Source organism: Gadus macrocephalus, chromosome 7 (genome assembly GCF_031168955.1).
Source record: "Gadus macrocephalus chromosome 7, ASM3116895v1".
Lineage (NCBI taxonomy): Eukaryota > Metazoa > Chordata > Actinopteri > Gadiformes > Gadidae > Gadus > Gadus macrocephalus.
The window spans coordinates 5,312,623-5,335,174 of NC_082388.1; the positions used below are offsets into that span (position 1 = coordinate 5,312,623).

General features: G+C 41.1%; 1 protein-coding gene across 4 annotated transcripts; it reads right to left on the minus strand.

Moving 5' to 3' along the window:
• Positions 1-1,623: 1,623 nt before the first annotated feature.
• LOC132461272 (uncharacterized) lies at positions 1,624-19,896 on the minus strand. 4 transcript variants are annotated; one of them, XM_060056323.1, is made up of 13 exons: positions 19,215-19,896; positions 18,023-18,164; positions 16,885-17,077; positions 16,031-16,402; positions 15,446-15,514; positions 10,302-10,404; positions 10,148-10,191; positions 7,963-10,019; positions 7,641-7,868; positions 7,018-7,062; positions 6,817-6,867; positions 6,354-6,401; positions 1,624-5,406 (listed from the first exon to the last, which is right to left on the minus strand). In XM_060056323.1, exons 8-13 carry the CDS (start codon positions 10,016-10,018, stop codon positions 5,186-5,188), a joined length of 2,649 nt encoding a protein of 882 aa, XP_059912306.1. In that variant the 5' UTR covers position 10,019; positions 10,148-10,191; positions 10,302-10,404; positions 15,446-15,514; positions 16,031-16,402; positions 16,885-17,077; positions 18,023-18,164; positions 19,215-19,896; the 3' UTR covers positions 1,624-5,185. The 4 variants fall into 4 exon arrangements, with proteins under 4 accessions (XP_059912306.1, XP_059912303.1, XP_059912304.1 ...); XM_060056320.1 differs by having other exon boundaries at positions 6,817-7,062; XM_060056321.1 differs by having other exon boundaries at positions 6,817-7,062; positions 10,148-10,404.
• Positions 19,897-22,552: the final 2,656 nt, after the last annotated feature.

A 22,552-nucleotide genomic window follows, 5' to 3' on the forward strand; every position in this document is an offset into this window, starting at 1 on the left:
CACAGGCCTCCTGCCCGAAATGACATGCCCATGATGAATAGAGTATGCCTCCACAACTACAAGGGCTACATGAATAAAGTTGGTTTCAAAAAGAAGGTAACACCTGTGAGGTGGCTGCAGAAGTGTCAGAATCAATATAGATGTTACTGTGTCAGAGTAAATTCAGCTAGAACATAGTAAGAAATGTCAATTTTAAATTTTCGTTTCGAGAAAACACATTATTTAGAGTGAATACCACCTTGAAACTATGGGATAGTAGCCCAGAACCTTTAGGGAAACATGTAACAACATCTGATGAGTACCCTGTTCCAGGATAAATGCCAATAAAGTGAATAAAGGGATTTTAGAGAGGTTTTAGTACAGGTAGGTCCAGACGGACTAAAAGGTGCCATTTGGGCACTTTTGGGCACCATCAGTGCCATTTGACCTTACTAAGGTACCAGACTGTAAAACTAATTTTATTTCACTGACATATCACTATAGGTATTCATTCCATCCAAATTCAATAGTTTTGACTTGTTTTTACCTTAGACCTCTACATTTTCCCAGTCAAAGAAAACCATACAATCGAAATGAAGTTTGACTCCAACTGGAGCAGATATATTTGAGAACAACATATAATAAAACGGTAAAAACAATGGTAAAAACACAGCTAAAAACTACAATCACAAGGGATAAAGATATATATATATAAACTCGCTGGCAGCAACTTTGAACAAATATAACTAACTAACTATATACACTAAGAAATGAAGTTTGACTCCAACTGGAGCAGATATATTGGAGAACAACATATAATAAAAACAATTATATGAAAAAAACACAGCTAAAAACTACAATCAATAGGGATAAAGATATATATATATACATATTTATATATATATATATATATATATATATATAAACAGGCTGGCAGCAACTTTGAACAAATATAACTAACTAACTAAAACTAACTATATACACTAAGGGCTGTCATGCCACTGCTGGAAGCAGTTCTTTTTGGAAGTGAAGCACAAAGGGACCTGGCACTTCCTGCAGTACACAGGCGTCTTCACCCTTAGGATGCCAGCATCCTGGCACATCCTGCAGTACCTCCTTGACTGTGTACCATCAGCCCCATAGTACATAGGCATGCAGGTGGGTGGTGGTGGTGGTGGTGGTGGTGGTACTGAGCCTTCAGCAAACACCAGCATTTCTGCAGCTAGCTGCTCCCTGAAAGTCTTTTGGCTGTGTGGCTTTCTCATGGTGGGGTCATTCCTGATCTTGTACAGCTCCTTCTGGAGAAGGAAACTGTTGACCACTGCAATGTCCATAAAATGGTAAAAAAAAGTCTTATACCATTTCATGGTTTTATGGTGGACACTGTAGTAACCAATCAAAGCATCAGATAAATCCACACCGCCCATGCTTTGATTGTAGTCAGCTACAGCGCCGGGAACGGGAATAGACTTTTTGCGCCACACACCATCCTCTTTCACGTTTCGTCTGACTGTCTGTCCACTGAAGGCTTCGTGCACTGTAGAGCACATGGTCACTTCACGGGTGTCCATCCACTTTACAAACAGGAGTTTGTCTTTCCTTATCCACCGCACATCTCCCCTCTCTGGCTTTTTGGGAAAGTCATTCTGATGGGTGTGTGGAAAACCAATCCGATTCTTCCTTATGGTCCCACAACAACCAAAGTTTTTTTTGGATAAATCCTGAAAGAGGGCAGGGCTGGTGTAAAAATTGTCTGTGAACAATGTGTAGCCCCCACCGAGTAGAGGGAATGGCAAAAGGTCCATTACTGAGGAGTAGCTTAGACCCTGGCCTGGGTTGAACTCACTCTTACCCTTGTACACAAAGAAGTTCCAAGTATAGGCTGTTGAGGCGTCCGCGAGCACAAACAGTTTGTACCCCCACTTTGTGGGCTTCTCCTTCATGTACTGCTTCATACTGTTGCGGGCCTTGGTTGCCACCATTCTCTCATCGATGGAGATGTTCTGATAGGGCTGGAAATGTGCTTGGCAGGCAGTCACTATCTCGGTGTACAAGGGCTTGATTTTGAAAAGTCTGTCATATTCGGCAGTGTCCTTCTTGCGCTCGTTGTCCTCATCTTCTGTTGGGTTGCTCAGGTGCAGCGACCACAAGATGGCTTCAAAGCGGTCCCGTGTCATATTTTCACTGGGGAAGTGGAAGTTATATGGCCATTGCCTTCTCCAGTAGTCCGCTCTATGATGCACTTTTACAAGACCTGAGAAAATTATAATGGCCATGAAAATATAAAAATCGCTAACCGTCAGCACTTTCCAAACAAACTTCATTCCAGCCTGTAATCTCCTGGCAGCGTTGGCATTGGTGTTGTCAATGAGAGTACGGACTATAGAAGCGCTAAAAAACAGCTGGAAAAGTGAAAGGGGAGACCATGATGCGGTGGTGTCAAATGTGGGGCCAGGGACCCTGGCTGGCATGAACCTGAGTGGGACTGGTCTTTTGTCTTTCTCCTCTCTGTTGTGCCAGCTTCCTTCATCATCTCTCACTCTTGAAGTGGCAGACCCACCTCGACTACGCTTCTGAGGATTTGCCGATTTGTATGATGCTTTCCCTTTTTTTTTGTGTCGTGTTTCTTCAGGTGAGTCAGAATCCGATGAGGAAGAGCATGGCTGAGGAAGGGGAGCAGAAGCACGTCTAGTAGATTTAGCTTTCTTTGGCTCAGAGGTGGGGGTAGTTGTTGATGGCCGTGGGGGAGGTGGGGGGGCTGACGCTGGAGCAGGAGCAGTGGATGAAGGTGGCTCATAATCAGCATCATCATCGCTGTGGAACCCAAGAAGAAGAAAGAAAAGAATGTAACTTCAAACAGACAAGTAACAATATGTTGGGGTAAACAAGACCTGTACTGGGGAAGTCAACTAACAATCCAGTTTGCACCAGTTTGAGTGTGTGCATTTACTAAATTCATTGCAGGATAATAAATCAAATCCAAGTTTATTTATCACTTGCACAGCAATGTTTGGTTTGCTAGGTCCTCTCAACAATGCCACACACACACACACACACACACACACACACACACACACACACACACACACACACACACACACACACACACACACACACACACACACACACACACACACACACACACACACACACACACACACACACACACACACTGGTTGCTGTGGTTTAAAAGGACACTTTTCCCATACAGGCCCAGACATGGTTCACGGGGTCCCACCTTTCCCTTTGTCCCAGAGACATGCAAGAAACATGAATATGGTCCAAAAAAAATCAGAACATTTTCTGGCTATTTAAAATTGAATTACTGTTAAAGAATCTGAAGTTATGAAAACCTGACTTTTTAAGGACTATGAGGACGGGGGCGGGAGGAGGCGTTTCCTGACACAACAGTGATTTCTGAGGACCCCCCTGGTTTATCTGGTCATTACCCATACACACACACAATCAGGGCAAAACCCTTAATTATAAGGACCGCACTGGTTTATCTGGTCATTACCCATACACACACACAATCAGGGCAAAACCCTTAACTATAAGGACCGCACTGGTTTATCTGGTCATTACCCATACACACACACAATCAGGGCAAAACCCTTAACTATAAGGACCGCACTGGTTTATCTGGTCATTACCCATACACACACACACACACACACACACAATCAGGGCAAAACCCTTAACTATAAGGACCGCACTGGTTTATCTGGTCATTACCCATACACACACACACAGACACACACACAATCAGGGCAAAACCCTTAATTATAAGGACCGCACTGATTTATCTGGTCATTACCCATACACACACACACAATCAGGCCAAAACCCTTAACTATAAGGACCGCACTGGTTTATCTGGTCATTACACCCATACACTAGTGTTGTATGTCAATCCATCAAGAGTTTTGAGAATGGTCAATTACCTGGTATTTTGAAAGATTAACACTACTGAACTTTGACTAATGTGTAATACTCTATGCTATCTATACACAATAAACATGTTTATTTTCTCTTGAAATTTTAATCTCATCTATCCACCAGCAGCTAAAAGATTTGCCATTAAAATGACATGTCACTGTCATCTAGTGAATGGGAACCTTGAAAGGCGCTTTAAATAAAATGTAGTATTATTTTATATATCATATTATTTCTTAGCACTGAATGCTGTTTAACTTTTAAATAGTAATTTTGTAATTGTCTGCTGCTTTTATGGAACCTTGAGAAGGTTGTTCCTTTTATGTACCTTCATGTCCTGGAATTACAGTAATAATCTTTGAATCAGTTAATAAATAACACAATTTTTATTTATTTTCTTTACCAAGAGTGTAAAAAATCCTTAACATTGAACTTGCGTTATATTGAACTCCACATATTGAACTCCACATAAACAAATCTGAATTATTTGAACATGAACATGAACTATGAACTATGACAGGCCTATTCAACTAGCGGCCCGTGGGCCAAATACGGCCCCTCTTAATTTTTTCTGGCCCGCAAGAGGTTGCATGCAAAAAATAAATAAAATAAAGGAGAAACATAGTTGCATGCAAATCAGGTTTCCGTGTGTAGCCGGTGATACTAGCCAGTAGCAGTACCCCACAATCAGGAACTGGCATCACTTATTCTGACAATGTTTGGCTCAACCGATACGTTGAGTCTAGCTTTTCTCATATGAATGCCATCAGAACAAGGGCACGCTGCTCCATGACCTATGAGAAGCTGCATGAGTGTCTCAGGATGATTCAAACTAGGCAAAAAAGGCAGTGCAATCTTTCTCACTGGCTCAAAATGTCTCATATGTACAGTAGTTCTGTTTTGTGATGATTCAAACAACATTGTTGAATTCTAAATACGTGTCCAAAATATGTGAGAACAAAATATTTTCTAATGATACGATTAAAAGTGAAGAAGGAAGGAATGCGTCTGACAAGTTTATTCCATGTAGTAGTACTATATATATTAAGTTAACACTACTTTAAGTACGATTTATTTGCAGCGATTCATTGACATCGTTCTACTCTGTGTGGCCCATGAACCCCCAGTGGTTTTCCTTTTCGGCCCACTTGTTAAGGAGGTTGAATAGCCCTGAACTATGAACTATGAACTATGAACTAACATGAACTAACACAAACGCGTAATAATGCTCTGAGGAACCTTTGAAACATATGTAAAAAAATAAAACAAGTTAGACCTTTCTTTTAAACATAAGGCCCCTGTTCCTAACAAAGTCTCTTATATTTTGAGGAGTTCTGTCGCTCAAAACAGGGTGCTCAGAAACCTTACACCGCTCACACTCTAACTTAGTTGCCAAGTGTCCCTTTGAAATGTGTGTCTTAAAATGTTTCATGACAGCACCAACTTCAGTCTTGCTCCATGGCCTTTTCACACATCTTCTTGATTTGAATTCTGTCAATGAAAAAAAAATTGTTGTTAAGATAGTGAAGACAAGAACTGTTATAAGTTTAGTTTTGAGCTATAGGTAAATTATGTTATATACAAAAGTCACATATAGTAGCATTTGTTGAAAATTCTAGGCAAACTGCTAGGGCTGCCCCCTAATAGTTGAACTTTAATCGATGTTTTCATTGGTCCGTTGGTCGTAGGATTAAAAAAACAAAACAAAGCTTTTAATTTGAAATGACGGACACAGGAAGTGCCACTACTCGTCACTTGTAAACCTCAGTGTGAAACACACCTGGTCCCTGTGGTTATTAGACAGTTAATTATTATGAAGGGCTGGAAATATAGTGTGGATTATTTCAGAGGATAAAGGACCCATAGAAGGTGACATCATGCAACTCTGCAGGTAAACATGTCAACATCTAAAACACGCAAGTAATGTTAGCCTAGCATTAGCATGACGATAGCGTCTTTTTCCGACTCTGGTAAAGACAAATCTAAAGTGATTAAAATGATATATAGTTATAAAGGTAAGAAGTTAGGCCATACTTGACTTTTACACCATTAAACTAGTTGGAAACATCAGGCTACATGATCATTTATAACAGCAGGCTAGTTAAAACAATATGATATTAGCAAAAAATATATAATTAAATTAATATCAGAAAAGTATGACGATAAGTCGACTAATGACCTTAACTGGTCAACCAGGAAAATCTTTGGTCATTGACAGGCCTAAAAACTATAAATGTCACATTTGTCTGGCTGCCAGATTTCTGCATACCTTTTAGGCCAAAGATATACTTGCTTCTAACAACAGTGATGTGTACATAAGATGATGACACCATGTACTAAATTGAACTGTACTTAGTATTCTGTCAATATTTAATTATTTATTAATGTGTGCTGATTAAGCATATAAAAAATAAAGGAATGAATGGATTTAGTTTTACCTTTGGAGCTGGATGCCACACTCTGGGTCGCACACAGTTTGTTTCCCCCTGGAGAAGCAAGAAATTATTTTGTTAGAATAGCTAGTACAATATCCAAAGCACCTATGGAGAAGTTTACTTTTCACACAAAAAAATACAATTTGCTGAACTTCAGCTTGAACTTCAGGGTTCAATGTTAAGGATTTTTTTCACGGTCGGGCAAATTGGTCAGAAATCTACTTGCCTGAAGTTTGGATTTACTTGCCCTATGCAACCGTTTTAATGTGAAGTGCCATTTTAAAATGTCCTTGCTAGTCAGTGTGCCATAACAATTGTTGTAAATATGAACTTTATAATGACACAATATCAAAATGTATATCTCTAAGAACTGTACATTTACTTACAAATTCAGTGTGTTCACTAAACCTGATTTCTGGAACACCCAGACCATTACTACCATTTAAGACAAAAACAAAAACCTTACCTTTGTAACTCTTGGCCTCACCCTGGGTCAATTCCATACTTTTTCTTTTCCCTAAAATAAATATATAAAAAGAAGGTTCAGATTTAAGAAGTTCAGAAGTTATAACAGCTTTGCATTTTGTCTGCTTTCTCCCCGTCAGAACACATGCAGCACAGTAGTACTGCCTACAATATAGCAAATTATGACTTTCCCGCACATTACCTGAGGAGCTGGTGGGCTCTTCAGGCATCTTCATTTCTTGATTTTCTGGTGAAATGAATACAAAAATGGCCTTCAGCATCAATTGACGTTAAGTGATCAATGCACTACTTTGGTAGTCGCAATAGTGATTAGATGTGTCTGGTCTAAGTTTTATGAGTATGTTCTTGTTTCCTGTATGTGTACATAATTATAGTACACGACTACCTTTAAATGCGGCTCCATGGACTTGACCCTGATGGCCACATTTAGCTCATTGTTAGGTCAATTTATTGTGCCATATGCATGAACTCAGACAAAATTATCATAAAATGAAATGTGAAAAGCACGCATGCATAAGGGTCCCAGAGGTTAAAACATTAAAGTTAAAGTCAACTTTAAAATGAATATCATTATTAAATGATTTGAAATAGTTTTTTGAAAGCAATAGTGTTTGTTGTGAATTTCTATTTCGGAAAAGAGCTGTCCCTTGCATACCTTATGGTTTACCAGGCCATTTTAAGTTGGGGAGAAGTTGAACAAACATAAACCCATGATAACTTCAGTGTTAAAGCAAAGGGAACTTGAACATGGTTCTTAATCCACAAAATACCACAAATGTACACTGGAAGATATTCAAGACATACCTCTTAGTCCAAGGGGACAATCTGACTCTTCACCACCGCCTCCGTCGTCGCCTCCGCCGCCTCTGTCATCACCTCCGTCGTCACCTCCGTCGTCAACTTCGCAGCCTCCGCCGCCTCCGTCGTCACCTCCGCAGCCTCCGTCGTCACCTTCGCAGCCTCCGTCGTCGTCGCCTTCGTCGTCTCCATCGCCTTCATCATCTCCATCTTCCAGCTCTGGGTCCAATTCAGCTAAAGAAAAGCACGATTGATGCAAAAATAAAAATCATTGTTGTTTCAAGTTTGTACACCTCACATTATTAAGAGTGTTGATACCACCACTTACCTTCAACCTCAATCTCGTCAAGAGACATTCCCTGGAATTTTGCAAGAGTTCCTTTTTCCATTGCAAGTAGAAGCTTTGTGATTTTTGCCATTTCTATAGTTGCCTCCGGAAGACAAGAAAAGTCTCTGTGGACCCGAATGTCGAGGCCCAAGAAATTGGCAAGTTGGTCCAGCTCATTATTTTTGAGATTGAGAATTTGGGACAATGTTGCAATGTGCTTGCGAAGTTGCGTAGACCTCAGATTATCAGGATTCTTTGCACCACACGCGTGTGCAAAAATTCGTATGCAGTCCTGTCCCCTGTAGTAGCTCGTGGGTGGGCACTGTGGACGTCCAAAGAGGAAGGGGTTATCCTTATGGACGTTACATGCGTCTGTTTTGTGTGATAGAAGTGTTGTTGCACTGACAACTTCCGGGTTTAATAGAACAGCAACTTTCCTCCCTCTTTTGCCCATAATTTCAACCCTGCTGAAGTGCTGGGCTAGCTTTTGTTCAAACGGTGACAAGCTAGCAGCTATGTCACTATGGAGCTCAGTCTGGTCTCTTTTTTTGAAGGACTCAAGTGTCATTTTTGAGACTTCTCCTGCACGGCGTCTATTAAAGACGATTATCTGAGTGAGTGTCACCCTAGCAAGTTCAGCATACGCCTGTGGAGAATCATGGTCTTTTAGGTTTTTAATGGCGTCTGCTGATTTGTCCTCCAGGTACTTGTGCAAGAGCTGCACATCCTCTGTGAATGGTATGGTGGATGGTTTGTTAAATTTTGCCTTGGTCAAAGTAGCCAGTGCAGTGTGGGAGACCTGTGTTGCCCACTGTTTTGTGCAGAGTTGTGTGAATCGTTCTGCTGCTTTAATCAAATCTTCATCCTCTGCTGCGATGGCCCTGCAGAGAAAAATTTCACCGATCTTCTTGAGCGAGTGTCCCAATTTCAGGGCAAGGCTTGGTGTGCAATAGGAGTGTTTCTCTTCATCATATCCTGCAACTGCTCTGACAGCTCCAATGATCTTGTAAAAATGATTTGGCTTTGCAGCTTCTTCAAAGCTAAATATAGAATATTTCTTTCTTAAGGTCAACAACAGTCTGCCCATTTCTCGGACCTTGGCTCTGATATACTCAAACTTTGTTGAATCACTCCCATGCTTGTTGAAGAGAGACTGGCCCAGTTGCAGAATGAGGAAGTCATTTCGTACAACAGATGCAATCTCATCTTGCCTCATATTTCTAAGGATTTTCCACAGTCCAGCGCAAATTGCTTGGCAGAATGTTGTCTCCGAGATATCAGCCACAACTAAGACTCTATTCTTCCCAACAGCCTCACTCTCGGAGACCGTCTTTGATGGGCATCTACGCAAGTGGCGCCACAGCTCCTTACGAATGAACATGCCCTTACAATATGCACAGTGCACATGCGTTTGGGTTGTCACAGAGATTTTTGATCGTGATGGTCTTCTTCTTAATTTCAGTTGTCCTTCATGATTCCTCAAAACTTCCTGGTTGTGTTCGTAATTACCTCTGTTCCGCAACTTCTCAAGTAGTCTTTTTCTCTCTTTTGATTTCTTAGGAAACGAGAATGCTTCAGCAATATCAAGCTCTCCTTTTTCATGTTTTTTATGATGACGGGATATTTTCGATTGAGGTGTTTTGCAAACATAGCAGTAATTTCTTGGAGTGCAAGGAGAGACTTCTGGCACCACTGCAGCCTCATTAGAAGAAGCCTCTTTTGTACTTGATAGAAGAGTCTGGGTATTGCTTGTTGTAGGATCATCATCACAACAGGGTTCACTATCAGGTATGTGGTCATCATCAATGTCGAATTTTACAGAGTTGGAAGAATCCTTGTCTTCCTGTTCCATGCAGGACATAGGTTGTGGCACTCTCTCTGTCCTTTCCTGAGAATAAAGTGATTTAACTGGTCCACCCTTGCGATGTGGTAGGTTTACCCACTGTGGATCCTCACTATCACTATTTCCATCACAACTTGATTCAGTGTCAATGTGAAAGATCACCGGAGGAAGTGCCGTGACTACTTGCAGAGTCGGAAACATGCTCATCAACATCCTATGCAGCAAAAAAAAAAGAAGCTTTGTTTAAAATAAACCCCCAAAATGTATTACTGTATAAATCACAATCCAACACGAAACATTTTAAAGTCAAATTTAAAATGGAATAGAAGACAATGAACATACCTGCAACGGATTCATGCAGGATTTGTGCCACGACCTTGAACACACTAAAAGCACATTTAAATGAAAAGTTAGCAAGTCTGGCTTTTATTTTAGTTTAACATAACTGCACCAAAGACAACAACAACAACTGTGTTGGTGTGATGTAAATACGAACATTTGCATGTGTAACCAAGCCATCTTAGAGTGGAGACAGGTCCATTGCAAGCTTCACAATGGTCCAAAGCGTTGACAAATGCGCTGGTAAGTATATGGTGGCACTGAGGAAGCAATAATGTATATCAGTAAAAATAAAATTGAGAAAATTTGTAAATATGCAATATAAACATTTACCCACAGGCTGCACTGGATTAAGTATGATATGGATTTGCTCATACCCCACGTGTTAAACTTGACGTTAAATCTTCAAAATTGTATGTATTAATTTTTATTTTACATGATATGAAAGTAGATAGGGATGCTCCGATTGCAAGCAATCCGATCGGGCGAGATGGAGCCTAAATTTGTGATAAATGCTTTTAGATCCGCTGATCACACAAGCCGATTGATCAAGCCATTCCGCCAATCGATGACATATGACACGCACAGGGCTCCAGAGTGCGACCTATTAGGTCGCATATGCGACCTAATTTCTTAAGGTGCGAGTTAAAATTGAATGAGGTCGCTCCGGTGCTACTTGCAGGAGGACGATAAAAAAAAAAATATTTTTCTCTCTCGCCACTCCCGCGGTTGTGGTTGATAATAAAATCGTACTTTCTGGCTCATTCCTGCAAGTCTACTACTCTCTCTCGCTCCCTGTCTCTGCCTGCCCGTCTGTCTGCACCTTTTACAGTCTATGGTCTGCACACTACACGTGCACAGTATTGTTGCGTACGCAGCACGCACAAAAAAGTAAACAAAGCAGATACAATATGAAACGGCCGATAGTGGATTATTTTAAGAAAAATTGCCAGAGGAAAAAAATGTGGCTATTTTTTAGTGGTGCAACGGTTCACGGGTTTCCCGTGATCCGTACGGATCAACCCTCACGGTTCGGGACGCAAGTGATCCGCGGATCGGCTGATAAAAAAGAAGTTGTTTTGAACCGGAAACCGGAACCGGAAGCGGTCATATTTATGTTTGGTTGTAGTCTTTTCGCTCGGTTCTCCGTATCAACAGTAGGGCTAGAACCGAGCGAAATGACCCTTGCAATGAGCAATGAGTCTTCCAACCGAAATCAATGGATTTACAAAATGCCAAATAAAACACGACAGAAACTGTATTTCGCTACCATACTTGATGAAAAAAAAGAAGATGAGGATGTCTGCATTGTCTTGGGAGAGTGTAGACTCCAAACTCTCCCCAGGCAATGCAGACATCCTGAATTTAAAGATGTAAATCCAGGGTTAGGGATTATTTACTATCCATGATAAAAAGAAGAAGGAATAATGGCTCAGATTGCAATTTTTTTAAATATAGACTATGCTTAAAGGAAGCAGGATTATTACCTATTTTTCACTTTATTTAGTTTTTTACACATTTGAAGATTTATTTAAAGTCGGGTTATCTTTTTTGCTGTTGTTGATCTGAAAATGATCCGACCCGTGACTCAAAAACCGTGACAAGATCCGAACCGTGGGTTTTGTGATCCATTGCACCCCTACTGTTGTTGTTGGTGGTGGAGAAGGGTTAGCAGAGGAAGCGACAAGTTGGCGAAAAAGGCAGGGGGCAGTGGGGAGAAAAGAAAAAAGTACAGTTTTCAACAACAATGGCTGGTGCAGTTCCCGTGGTTACGATATGAGGGACAAGCCATGGTGTGTGTGTACTGCAGGACATGTGGCCCGTCCGTTGCAGGCAGGAGGAAACATTTTGTAAATTGATCTACACAATTCAAAGTTCAGTCATTAAAATTACACAACAAAAGCCAAAAGCACAAGACGTGCAGGGACCGCTGCATCACACGAAGCTCCCAGCCCCTCCCCGACTCATTTAATAGGATAGATGAGAGCAATCGCTCGGCGGAGAATGAAGAAATAATCATGAAGTTTAATACCGCCTACAATATCACTAAAGAGGAACTCCCGTTCACAAAAAAAAAAATATGGTGCTACCTAATTTGTTTTGGTGCTACTAAATGACAAGCTAGGTGGCACCAGTGATACCTGTGAAAAAGTTAGTCTGGAGCCCTGGACGCGCATGTTAAAACTAGGGCTATTAAAGTTAACACGATAATGCATTAACGACCAAGAGACACAGCATTCACACAAGAGGAAAAAACAGCACAGATGTCGCTGTCTCCCCTTGCGTGATGCGAATACAGTGTTTTACGCCAATGCTTCAGCAAAGCATCTTTCACTCCCAGTCAGCCCCTCCCCCCTCCACTGTAAGCGCGCAAACACATGCACACTGGTGTATGGTGGACCCTGCCCTAATAACAATGCTATACACATACACTGTAGGCTATATTTATAATTGAATAACTTGATCGGAGCATCCCTAAAAGTAAATGTTCATACCTACAGAATAAGTCATCACTTGTAAAAAATTGGGTTGATACTTTTCAACCTATGGCTTATTAAACATAGTAGAAACACAAATCCTCATCCTCCAATTTTTCAGTTTCTAAGCTATGCAGCTGCAAGGAGGCATTCAAGAAGGGAATTCATGAAAAACGTGGTCCTCATAATTACACTTACAGTGGCGTCTTTTGATGTTGCGGGAGTTGAACTAACTGTTGCCATCATATCAACCCCATCACAGACGTCCTGTGAATGAGTCAATGACAGAAACAGAGTTGACATTTGAACATGAACCAATTCATTTTCATTTCACAAACATCGTGTCACGACACCAGCCATGTGTATGGCAGAAATGTTAGTTAATAGTCAGCAGAAAGAAGGAAGACAGGAGTAATGAACCCAAACTATTTGATATTCTATGACTTTTTCAGGTTTCCTATAACCGTAGTGGTTTCCTATGACCATGGGAATCCTTAACATAACACATAACCAACTTGTGAAACGTATTGTGTGAAGAAATGCAGAATTGAATTCATGAAAAACTGGGTCCTCATAATTCAGGTCTGAGAAGTGCCCATCCGACACACAAATCTCAGTTTGAATGTTTTTAACAGGTTTGCTTCTGTCCTTACAACACACTGTGTCCCTATAATCCTGTCAGGACAGTGTGTGTGTGTGTGTGTGTGTGTGTGTGTGTGGACTCTTGAGCACCATCATAACATCAAACTAAACAGTATTATGCCTGGATTAGGGATGCACCGATCCAACTTTTTCAGTTCCGATGCCGATACCGATGCTGGGGCCTTGCGTATCGTTCGATACCGATATCGATCCGATATCAGTCAGCACGTTTACATCATCATAATAGTAATAGTAATAGTACAATAGTAATAATACATAATAATAGTCATAATCGGGTAACTAAACAAATAAGATCTCAAAAGGATTTGTAAAATAAATGTAAACACCTTTATCCAATCTACTTCGCACAAAAATCGGCACGTGAACGGACAAGCTAAATCGAATAATAAATAAATAATAAAAACGAGAAACGGCAATTTATTAAAAGGTGGCGAAGAAGATGGAGGAAGCCGGTGAATGTAGCCCCCATTTATAAGAAGCGTATCCCTGGCCGCGGGAGCGCGCATGGCATGCATTCATTAAAGGTGGAAGCACACAGACGCTTCGACTTCATCCAATGCTGAATTAAAAGTACATGTTTTCCTAAACGTGGGTCATCAATGAGGTTGTTAAGTAGTAACTTAGGGCACATCTGTCAAAATAAACGTTTATTTCTTCCGACGTCTTTATGATCTTTATTCATTCATTGCGCCGCGGCCGAACTGACGTTATTGATATTATGAATCTAAGACCGCGTCGGGTTCTCCGACTCTCGGGTATCCTACATCCACAACAAGTAAAGACTCGTAGTGTGGTTTATCTTGACCATGGGGGAGAATGAATTGGGGAATGCCGTATACGGACGGGCGGCGGAGGGGCTGCTACGGTGGTAGAAAGATGTTTTCAGCAGACAGCTGTCAACTCACTTCGGGTCGGCGATTTATTTAAAAAGCTGGCGCAGAAGATGGAGGAAGCCGATGTCGTGGCAATTTAGTTACCCCCTATAATAAGTGTATAATCATCAACATGCATTCAGTACACACTACGCTTCGATTTCACCCAATGCTGAATTAAAAGTACATGTTTTCCTAAACGTGGGTCATCAATGAGGTTGTTAAGTAGTAACTTAGGGCACATCTTTCAAAATAAACGTTTATTTCTTCCAACGTCTTTATGATCTTTATTCATTCATTGCGCCGCGGCCAAACTGACGTTATTGATATTATGAATCTAAGACCGCGTCGGGTTCTCCGACTCTCGGGTATCCTACATCCACAACAAGTAAAGACTCGTAGTGTGGTTTATCTTGACCATGGGGGAGAATGAATTGGGGAATGCCGTATACGGACGGGCGGCGGAGGGGCTGCTCCGGTGGGAGAAAGATGTTTTCAGCAGACAGCTGTCAACTCACTTCGGGTCGGCGATTTATTTAAAAAGCTGGCGCAGAAGATGGAGGAAGCCGATGTCGTGGCAATGTAGTTACCCCCTATAATAAGTGTATAATCATCAACATGCATTCAGTACAAACTACGCTTCGATTTCACCCAATGCTGAATTAAAAGTACATGTTTTTCTAAATGTTGCTCATCAACGAGGTTGTAAAGTAGTAACTACGATCTTTATTCCTTCATTGCGCCGCGGCCGAACTGACGGGGGTATTCTCTGATATTATGAAACGCGACATGGAGGAGAAAGCAATGTTTTCAGTAGACAGCTGTCAGTTCACTTCGGGTCCATATCATTTCTCCGACGCTCCATTGTGCCGACCTCTCGGTCGTATGCCGACTTCTCCGCCAGCAGAGCCAGCTCCTCGGGCTGGACTCCGCATACGACCGAGGCAACGCTCGCTTTACACGCATTGCAAACAGCCTTGGAGCTAGTTGGTGTGGTGAGGCTGAAATATCTCCAAATCACAGACCCCTTCCTGCGACCCATGCTGTCTGTCGCAGCAACTCCACTCAATGCTCGCGCGTTGCGGCATGCATGACGTAGCCCGTGTCGCGTAATATGTTTTAAAATATTACTTAAAAAGGCACGGATCGGTCTTACGGATCGGTTTGCTTTTACAGATACCCAATCCAGCTAAAATGTTGATATCGGGGCCGATATCCGATCCTAATATCGGATCGGTGCATCCCTAGCCTGGATGTAAAATCATATTACAGGAATACTGTCAACTTACAGTGTCGTCTTTGGATGTTGCGGGAGTTGAACTAACCGCTGCCATCATATCAACCCCATCACAGATGTCCTGTGAATGAGTCAATGACAGAAACAGAGTTGACATTTGAACATGAACCAATTCATTTTCATTTCACAAACATTGTGTCACAACACCAGCAATGTGTATGGCAGAAATGTTAGTTACTAGTCAGCAGAAAGAAGGAAGGCAGGAGTAATGAGCCCAAACTATTTGATATTCTATGACTTTTTCAGGTTTCCTATAACCGTAGTGGTTTCCTATGACCATGGGAATCCTTAACATAACACATAACCAACTTGTGAAACCTATTGTGTGAAGAAATGCAGAATTGAATTCATGAAAAACGGGGTCCTCATAATTCAGGTCTGAGAAGTGCCCATCCGACACACAAATCTCAGTTTGAATGTTTAACAGGTTTGCTTCTGTCCTTACAACACACTGTCCCTATAATCCTGTCAGGACAGTGTGTGTGTGTGTGTGGACTCTTGAGCACCATCATAACTTCAAACTTACCAGTATTATGCCTGGATGTAAAATCATATTACAGGAATACTGTCAACTTACAGTGTCGTCTTTGGATGTTGCGGGAGTTGAACTAACCGTTGCCATCATATCAACCCCATCACAGACGTCCTGTGAATGAGTCAATGACAGAAACAGAGTTGACATTTGAACATGAACCAATTCATTTTCATTTCACAAACATTGTGTCACGACACCAACCATGTGTATGGCAGAAATGTTAGTTAATAGTCAGCAGAAAGAAGGAAGACAGGAGTAATGAGCCTGTCATATAGACTTTGAAGGACCAGAACCATTTATAACGTATTGAAGGTGATACAGCAAGTGACTGTGGTGGTGCAAATCACAACTTGCCTTTTCTGAGACTGGCTCACTTTTCGTCAAGTTTGGGTCAGATGGTTCTTCACAGGGTGCCTGAAATAGTACAGAGGAAATTTACTAGTCACTTGTCTGGCAGCGTTTTCACTTAGTAGTCATTAAGAAAAAGAAGATGGGAGTAATGAGTCATGTAGCATAAAATGTGTAGGTCTACAACCAATTTCTACAATCTCAACGTTTTCACAGTTATGCAGATGTACACATTCTCATGAATGATTAATTTAAGTGCACACTGTCCTTTATAAACTAAATAAAGAAATAAAACAACATCTACAATGACCCAGCTGACCTTCTACCTCACCTAATGCTGTGAACCTGTTCAAATATTTGTTAATTAAGCAATATCACACTCGTGCTCTTGCTCTTTGCCTGTGGCCTCATCTCTACAACCAAATCGCAGCTGGGCTGATATTCAGGACAATAACAGGTCCACTAATGCCATTTATTGGTTAACAGTAATAAAAATAACATACTATGATTTGTTAATTTTATAAGAGACCCCGTGGACCTTAACTCACCACTGAGCGCCATGGCCAAGAGGAATCACCATAGTTAAATGTTATCTCCTCGCCTGGAAAGATTTCCTTGATGGAAAATAGACACAAGTGTGGCCTTCCTTTGAGCATTAGCCTCTTGACTTTGCAGTTGGGATGTATGTGATCATCATTCACTAGTCGTCCCAGTGTTCCGTCCTCTTTTGAAGCATCTATGCTGTGAGAAATAGAAATTTTTAGTACAAAAATAAAGGTTTGATTTGGTTATATTTCTCTGTTTTTTGTGCTTCTACTGTGGGTAAGTAGGCGGTAGTCTGCACATAGCCTAGTGTTTTATTTTTGAAAATTGACCGGATGCTTTGTGCCTTTCCTGTGTCTGACTTCCTGCCAGTTAAAAAAGGCTTGTCCATCTGTCATCTAGGAAAGCACACGTTCTTTGATTTTATTTATTTTTTAAAAATAAACAAGAAACACACTGGTTTCAGATGAGAGTGGTTGCTGTCTAAACAGCAAGATTAATAAAGCCTGCCTGGTCGGGAGCAGGCTAGCTGCACAGAACAAATCTCCATAGTACCTTACGTGCCTTCGCTTTCATGAAACTGAAACACAGCTAAATTCATCCAGGATAACCAGAGAATCCCAGCTTAATCCCTTATCTTAGTTTTGTGAAATATCCCACTGGTAGTATTCGTCGGTTAGTTATTGGTGAACAGAGAGCAGAGGGATGACATCAGGAAGTCGCACATTCTATCTGCTCTATTAACATTCATATTATCCAGGAAAACCTAAGCATTTTGGACATGTAAACAGTTTGTAGTGCATAAAGTTGTTGATCAAAGTTTATAATTAAGTTCACTTGTCTGTAATTGCCTATCCCTGTATATCTAATTCAACACTGGGTGTAGGTTGATAGCTTTGAACCACCACTGAAGATAGTATGTAACAGGTCAGATTAATAAGACTTGATTGATAAATTTAATCCAGGGTTTCAGAAATTCAAATATGAAACCACAGACCAACCCATAAATTAAATAATCATACAATTTAAATCTCTCTGTAAAGCACCTTTGGTCCAGCTTTGTTGTTATTGAATGTACCCTACAAAAAAAACACAACTTCTCTTTGAACAAGTAAGACGTTGATGAACAAGCAGCAATCTTACCAATAGTGCTTCCCATTCCACATGAACTCAAATGCATATTTGCTGTTTTTGTCATCTGCACTGTCGCTCAGAGACAAAACTCCACGATACTCCACCACAAAACTTTTTGGTTCAATGTAGTCTTGTGTAAGCACACCTCTCCCTGAAGAAAATAAAGAAAACAGCAACATCAGCTCCTGTTAGATAACCAACTTCATTTATGGCTGTATTTTCAAAGAGATATTCAAGGAATAGTTCACTTTAAATGAAATTTCATTCATGCTGATGAGAAGTCTGGTATAGTTTTTTAATCCGTAAAACACTGACTGAAGGGAAGAAAAAAGTTTGCAGTATTTTTCCAAACAGTGACCAGTTGTAAAACGTAATAAAACAACCCCTAATAACCTTTAAATGCTTCCAAACTGCTTGTGCACCTTCATCCAAGTCTCCTGAAGTTGCCACATGCAATGACTTGAAAAAATGTAATTAATGCCATGTTATTAATCTTAATACTCACTGTTGAAGGAGAGATAAAGTCTTGCAAACATGCACCGTCTGAACTGGTGTGTGGGGAACATGCAATGTTTGCTAGGCTTTAGCTCTCCTGTAATGGTGAGGATTTAGATTAATCACATGCCGTAAATTACATTTTTTACTAGAAGATTAAAAAACTACACTTCTCATCGACATGAGGGTGAGTAGATAATGAGAGGAAGACCGACAACAATTAAGTGCTGTGCAATACAAAAATAATTAAACAAAATGCAAACAAATCCAGAACTTAAATATAAAGATACATATAATTAAAAGTTATGACAATTACAGTCAGTTCATATAATATAAGTCATACAATGAAAAGAGTTAGAGGAAGACAATGCTTGTAAAAAATATGGCATGTAGGTGGCAAGTTGGTATACACCAGTGGTGCCCAACCCTACTCCTGGAGGGCTACTGCTCATTTTCTTCTGGCGTTTTAACTACATCCGTTTATACATTTTTCTCAAGCACAGATGGAAAAAACAAACCAGATGAATCGATAGACATTCACTGAAGAAATTAATTATGTTATGAGTAAGAAATTAGTATTCAGTTAACTCCAGAAATCAGATAATGATGAGTTTATTTGCGTGCATCTAAACCCCATAGTGAACTACAGCTACTGTAAGGTGACTACACTAGAAACAAACATAAATATACTGGATGAAAAACGTACCTTTATGTGTGTTAATAAATCTTCCTTCCAGGAAAGATTTGTCTTCTCCAATGGTAATGTGGTCAATAGCATCCTGATCAGGAGTTTTTCTCCTCCCTCTCCTTCTCTCTGTCATCTTTGCTGTAAAAATGCCCAGACAATAACATTACATTTCAAACTACCTGTCACATCACATGTAACCTATATTTCATGCCAAATCACGTTAGATATTCTGTCTCAACATTTAACATGGGTTTCACTGAATGACCCGTAAACTGAAAAAACTGGTGTCACGTCTCTTCTTCAGTGTTGGATCCTCTGAGACCAGTGGTGAGCGCGTTACTTTTCGCCACATCAAATCGTCGGTAACGGCGTGGAAACAATTAGATTATCCGTCAATGAAAAAATAACGCCCTTAGCAACGCCGTTTTATTTTAACGCCGTTAGTCACATCACTGGTTGAGACGCACAGCACAGGTTATAAACAGGCTATAAACACAGCTGGCAATGCGCGCGGCGCCGCCGTCACACGCGGCCTCGGTGCTCACCGAGGCCGCGGCCCCTTCACACGCCGTCTCGTTGAGCACCGAGTCGGCGTGTGTCAACACCACGTTGTCACTGTCAAAAATATCGGATAGCGCTAACGTTACCGTCTAAACAACTAACTCTCGTTGACTACATTAACTCGGCGACTACATTAACTCGGCGATAGTCTCGCAAAGCCAGACCAAACTACAGCAAGTAGAATGGCGACGACATTAACTAACGTTACCATTAGCTGCAGCAGACCGAAGCCCTGAATGTGTCCTCTATTTGTCACAGAAATGGCTTTGAGTATTTAAAACCTAAACTAAGGTTTTTAAAAGTGTTTCTTACCTGTTCATGAATTGCTTAATCCGCTTCACCTCGTTGCCGCAGTTTTATGAGATTTCCCGCGAAACGTATAGACTGATCGCTGCAGCCAATCACTGATCAGAACCTGCTTGATTGACATCACTGCAAGCGAATCACTGATCAGAACCATGACTGACGTCTGACTGCAGCCAATCACAGACGAGGGATTTTTAGCCAATGAATTACGCTCATTCAGTGTGTGGAATGGCGGGGAAATGTGTGTCGGCACGGAAAATAACCACACACTGGCGACGACACACACACACACACACACAAAAAAGTTGGGTTTGTGCTTATCGGGACTTTTTGAGAAAATTTGAGAGCAGCTTGATGACAGCCTCCTGAGTGCCGCTACACTGTTTGAATTATGAGGACACCAGAGGTGTCCTCATAATCCGGTGGTGTCCTCATAGAGTAAGTAGGTATCCGACAAAATGTCCCTTTAAACCACAGGAACAAACACACACACACACACACACACACACACACACACACACACACACACACACACACACACACACACACACACACACACACACACACACACACACAAACTACTATAAAAAAAAAAAAGGAATAAAGAGAAGAAAGGATAGAGATAGTGTCAAATATAATATTGATAATGATAATTGATGCAAATAATATCATAAATATAAATATAAGGCAAGGAGTACCGGTAGTGAGTGTTTAGAATGAGTAGAGTGAGTAGGGTGATCGATATAGATAATATCTAATAAGGTAGATAGATCGTTAATTTGACACCAAATCAATAAGTAATCGAAAACAGAGATTACATACCTTTCCGGGGATGGAATTCGATATTCTGAATCACTGTTGTCCGTGTCCAGTTCGGGCAACAGCAAGTCACTGTCGTCAGATGACGACTCGAGAGGGACTAGAGCAGCCCCACTGTCGCTAGTGATGATACTGAATGCCTCCGCAAAAGTGTAAGTCTTTCTCCTACCTGCCATTATTTATTTTAAAATAATAGCAGATAGAAGAAAAAGTTAAGAAAATAAAAAATAACTGGCTAACAATACTAGCTAACTGGCTAAATACTAGCTAACAATAGATCGAAACTCTGTAATTAGCGTGTAGTAGGAGCGTACGTCTCTATCCAGCCGGAGTGTCAGAAAGTTCTCGGCGCTTCTAGCGCAAATTATGCTAAATTATTGACCTTCCAGTCAAATGCGGGAAGATATCTTGGGTATCCATTGGTCAATTTGGATGATTGACCCCTCTATCGAATCACCAGAGCCAATAGAGTCGAGGGACAGTCAAATCGAGGGACCCAAATCCATGTAAAAAAACACAATTCGACAATCAAAAGAATCACATTGTATAACGTTTTTTATTTGTTTATTTATTTTGCTCTTCTTTGGCTGCTAGTTCAGTGAGTTTTTGTCGTAGAGTGATGGCAGTGATATCATTGGAATCTGTGAAGCCTCAGCTTTCATGTGACATATAGTTTGTGTGGGTGGATTGAAGTAGCGAAATCGGCGGCGGACAGTATGAAAACATGAACGTTTTGCGTGTTTTGCTATGGGCTCATTCAGTTGCTTGGTGTTAGAATTGTGTTTTGTTTAGGTAAAAATGGTTATCATGGGCTTTTAGCCGAGCTTCTTCCCGTTACGTGGGTATGCACCATGGACATGTTGGAGCATGGTGGTGCTGTTTACAGCTGTTTACAGCACACGTTGGCGCAGCTGCCCCCGCCCCCGGGGGCGCTCGGGTTTAAGAGGTTAATGAATGATTTAAATACAAATAGTTTTTACACGGCCTATGCCAAAGAGCCTTTATTTTAAGTAATGAGCCTTCACTAGTTGAACACAACTAGCAGCCTGCAATAGCCATAAAGTATTCAGGCTCAGTTTGACGCCTTTGCATAACATGTAGAATTGCTTACGATATTAAGAAAAATATTGGCCTACACGCGTTTCCTTCTTGAGTTTATCTCAGAACAAGATTCTACACCGCCATGAGAAAAAAGCTTTTTCTAAATCCGATATTTCGACCATTAAGACCACTCGCCATTACCTGCCCATCTTAGTCTAACTGACCGATTCCCTTTTATAACGACAAAAGACAAACAATTGCTTAAATCAAAACATAAAGTTTATTGTTCAATATCAAAAGTAAACACCACCATCAAACGACAGCACAACAAAATCTCAGTCCTCCAGAAGATCTACCAGATATTCAACATCCTCTTTATGTCCCGAACCCGCAGAGTGCCTTGCATATGACGTCGAAGCCTCCTCCGCGACCGGAATGTCGCCCTGGGAGCATTCGGCCATAGCCTCGCTTACAACAACGGCCGGAGCGAAGCGCCCCACCAGTCCTTCTGCATTTACAGAAACAACCAGCTCTGGCAACGCCATGATGGTTTCCTCCAGGGCTGGGCCATCATGGGCGTTGCCCGCAACACAAAACTCCCTGACGAACCCCATCACCGCAGAGTTTGT

Coding starts and splice junctions, on each gene's coding strand:
- LOC132461272 (XM_060056320.1), bottom strand. CDS start 10,018: ATGTTGATGAGCATGTTTCCGACTCTGCAAGTAGTCACGGCACTTCCT. Junction 7,063..7,640: donor TTGTCCCCTTGGACTAAGAG/GTATGTCTTGAA, acceptor TCATTTCACCAG/AAAATCAAGAAATGAAGATG. Junction 5,407..6,353: donor TGTGGCATCCAGCTCCAAAG/GTAAAACTAAAT, acceptor TTTCATTGACAG/AATTCAAATCAAGAAGATGT.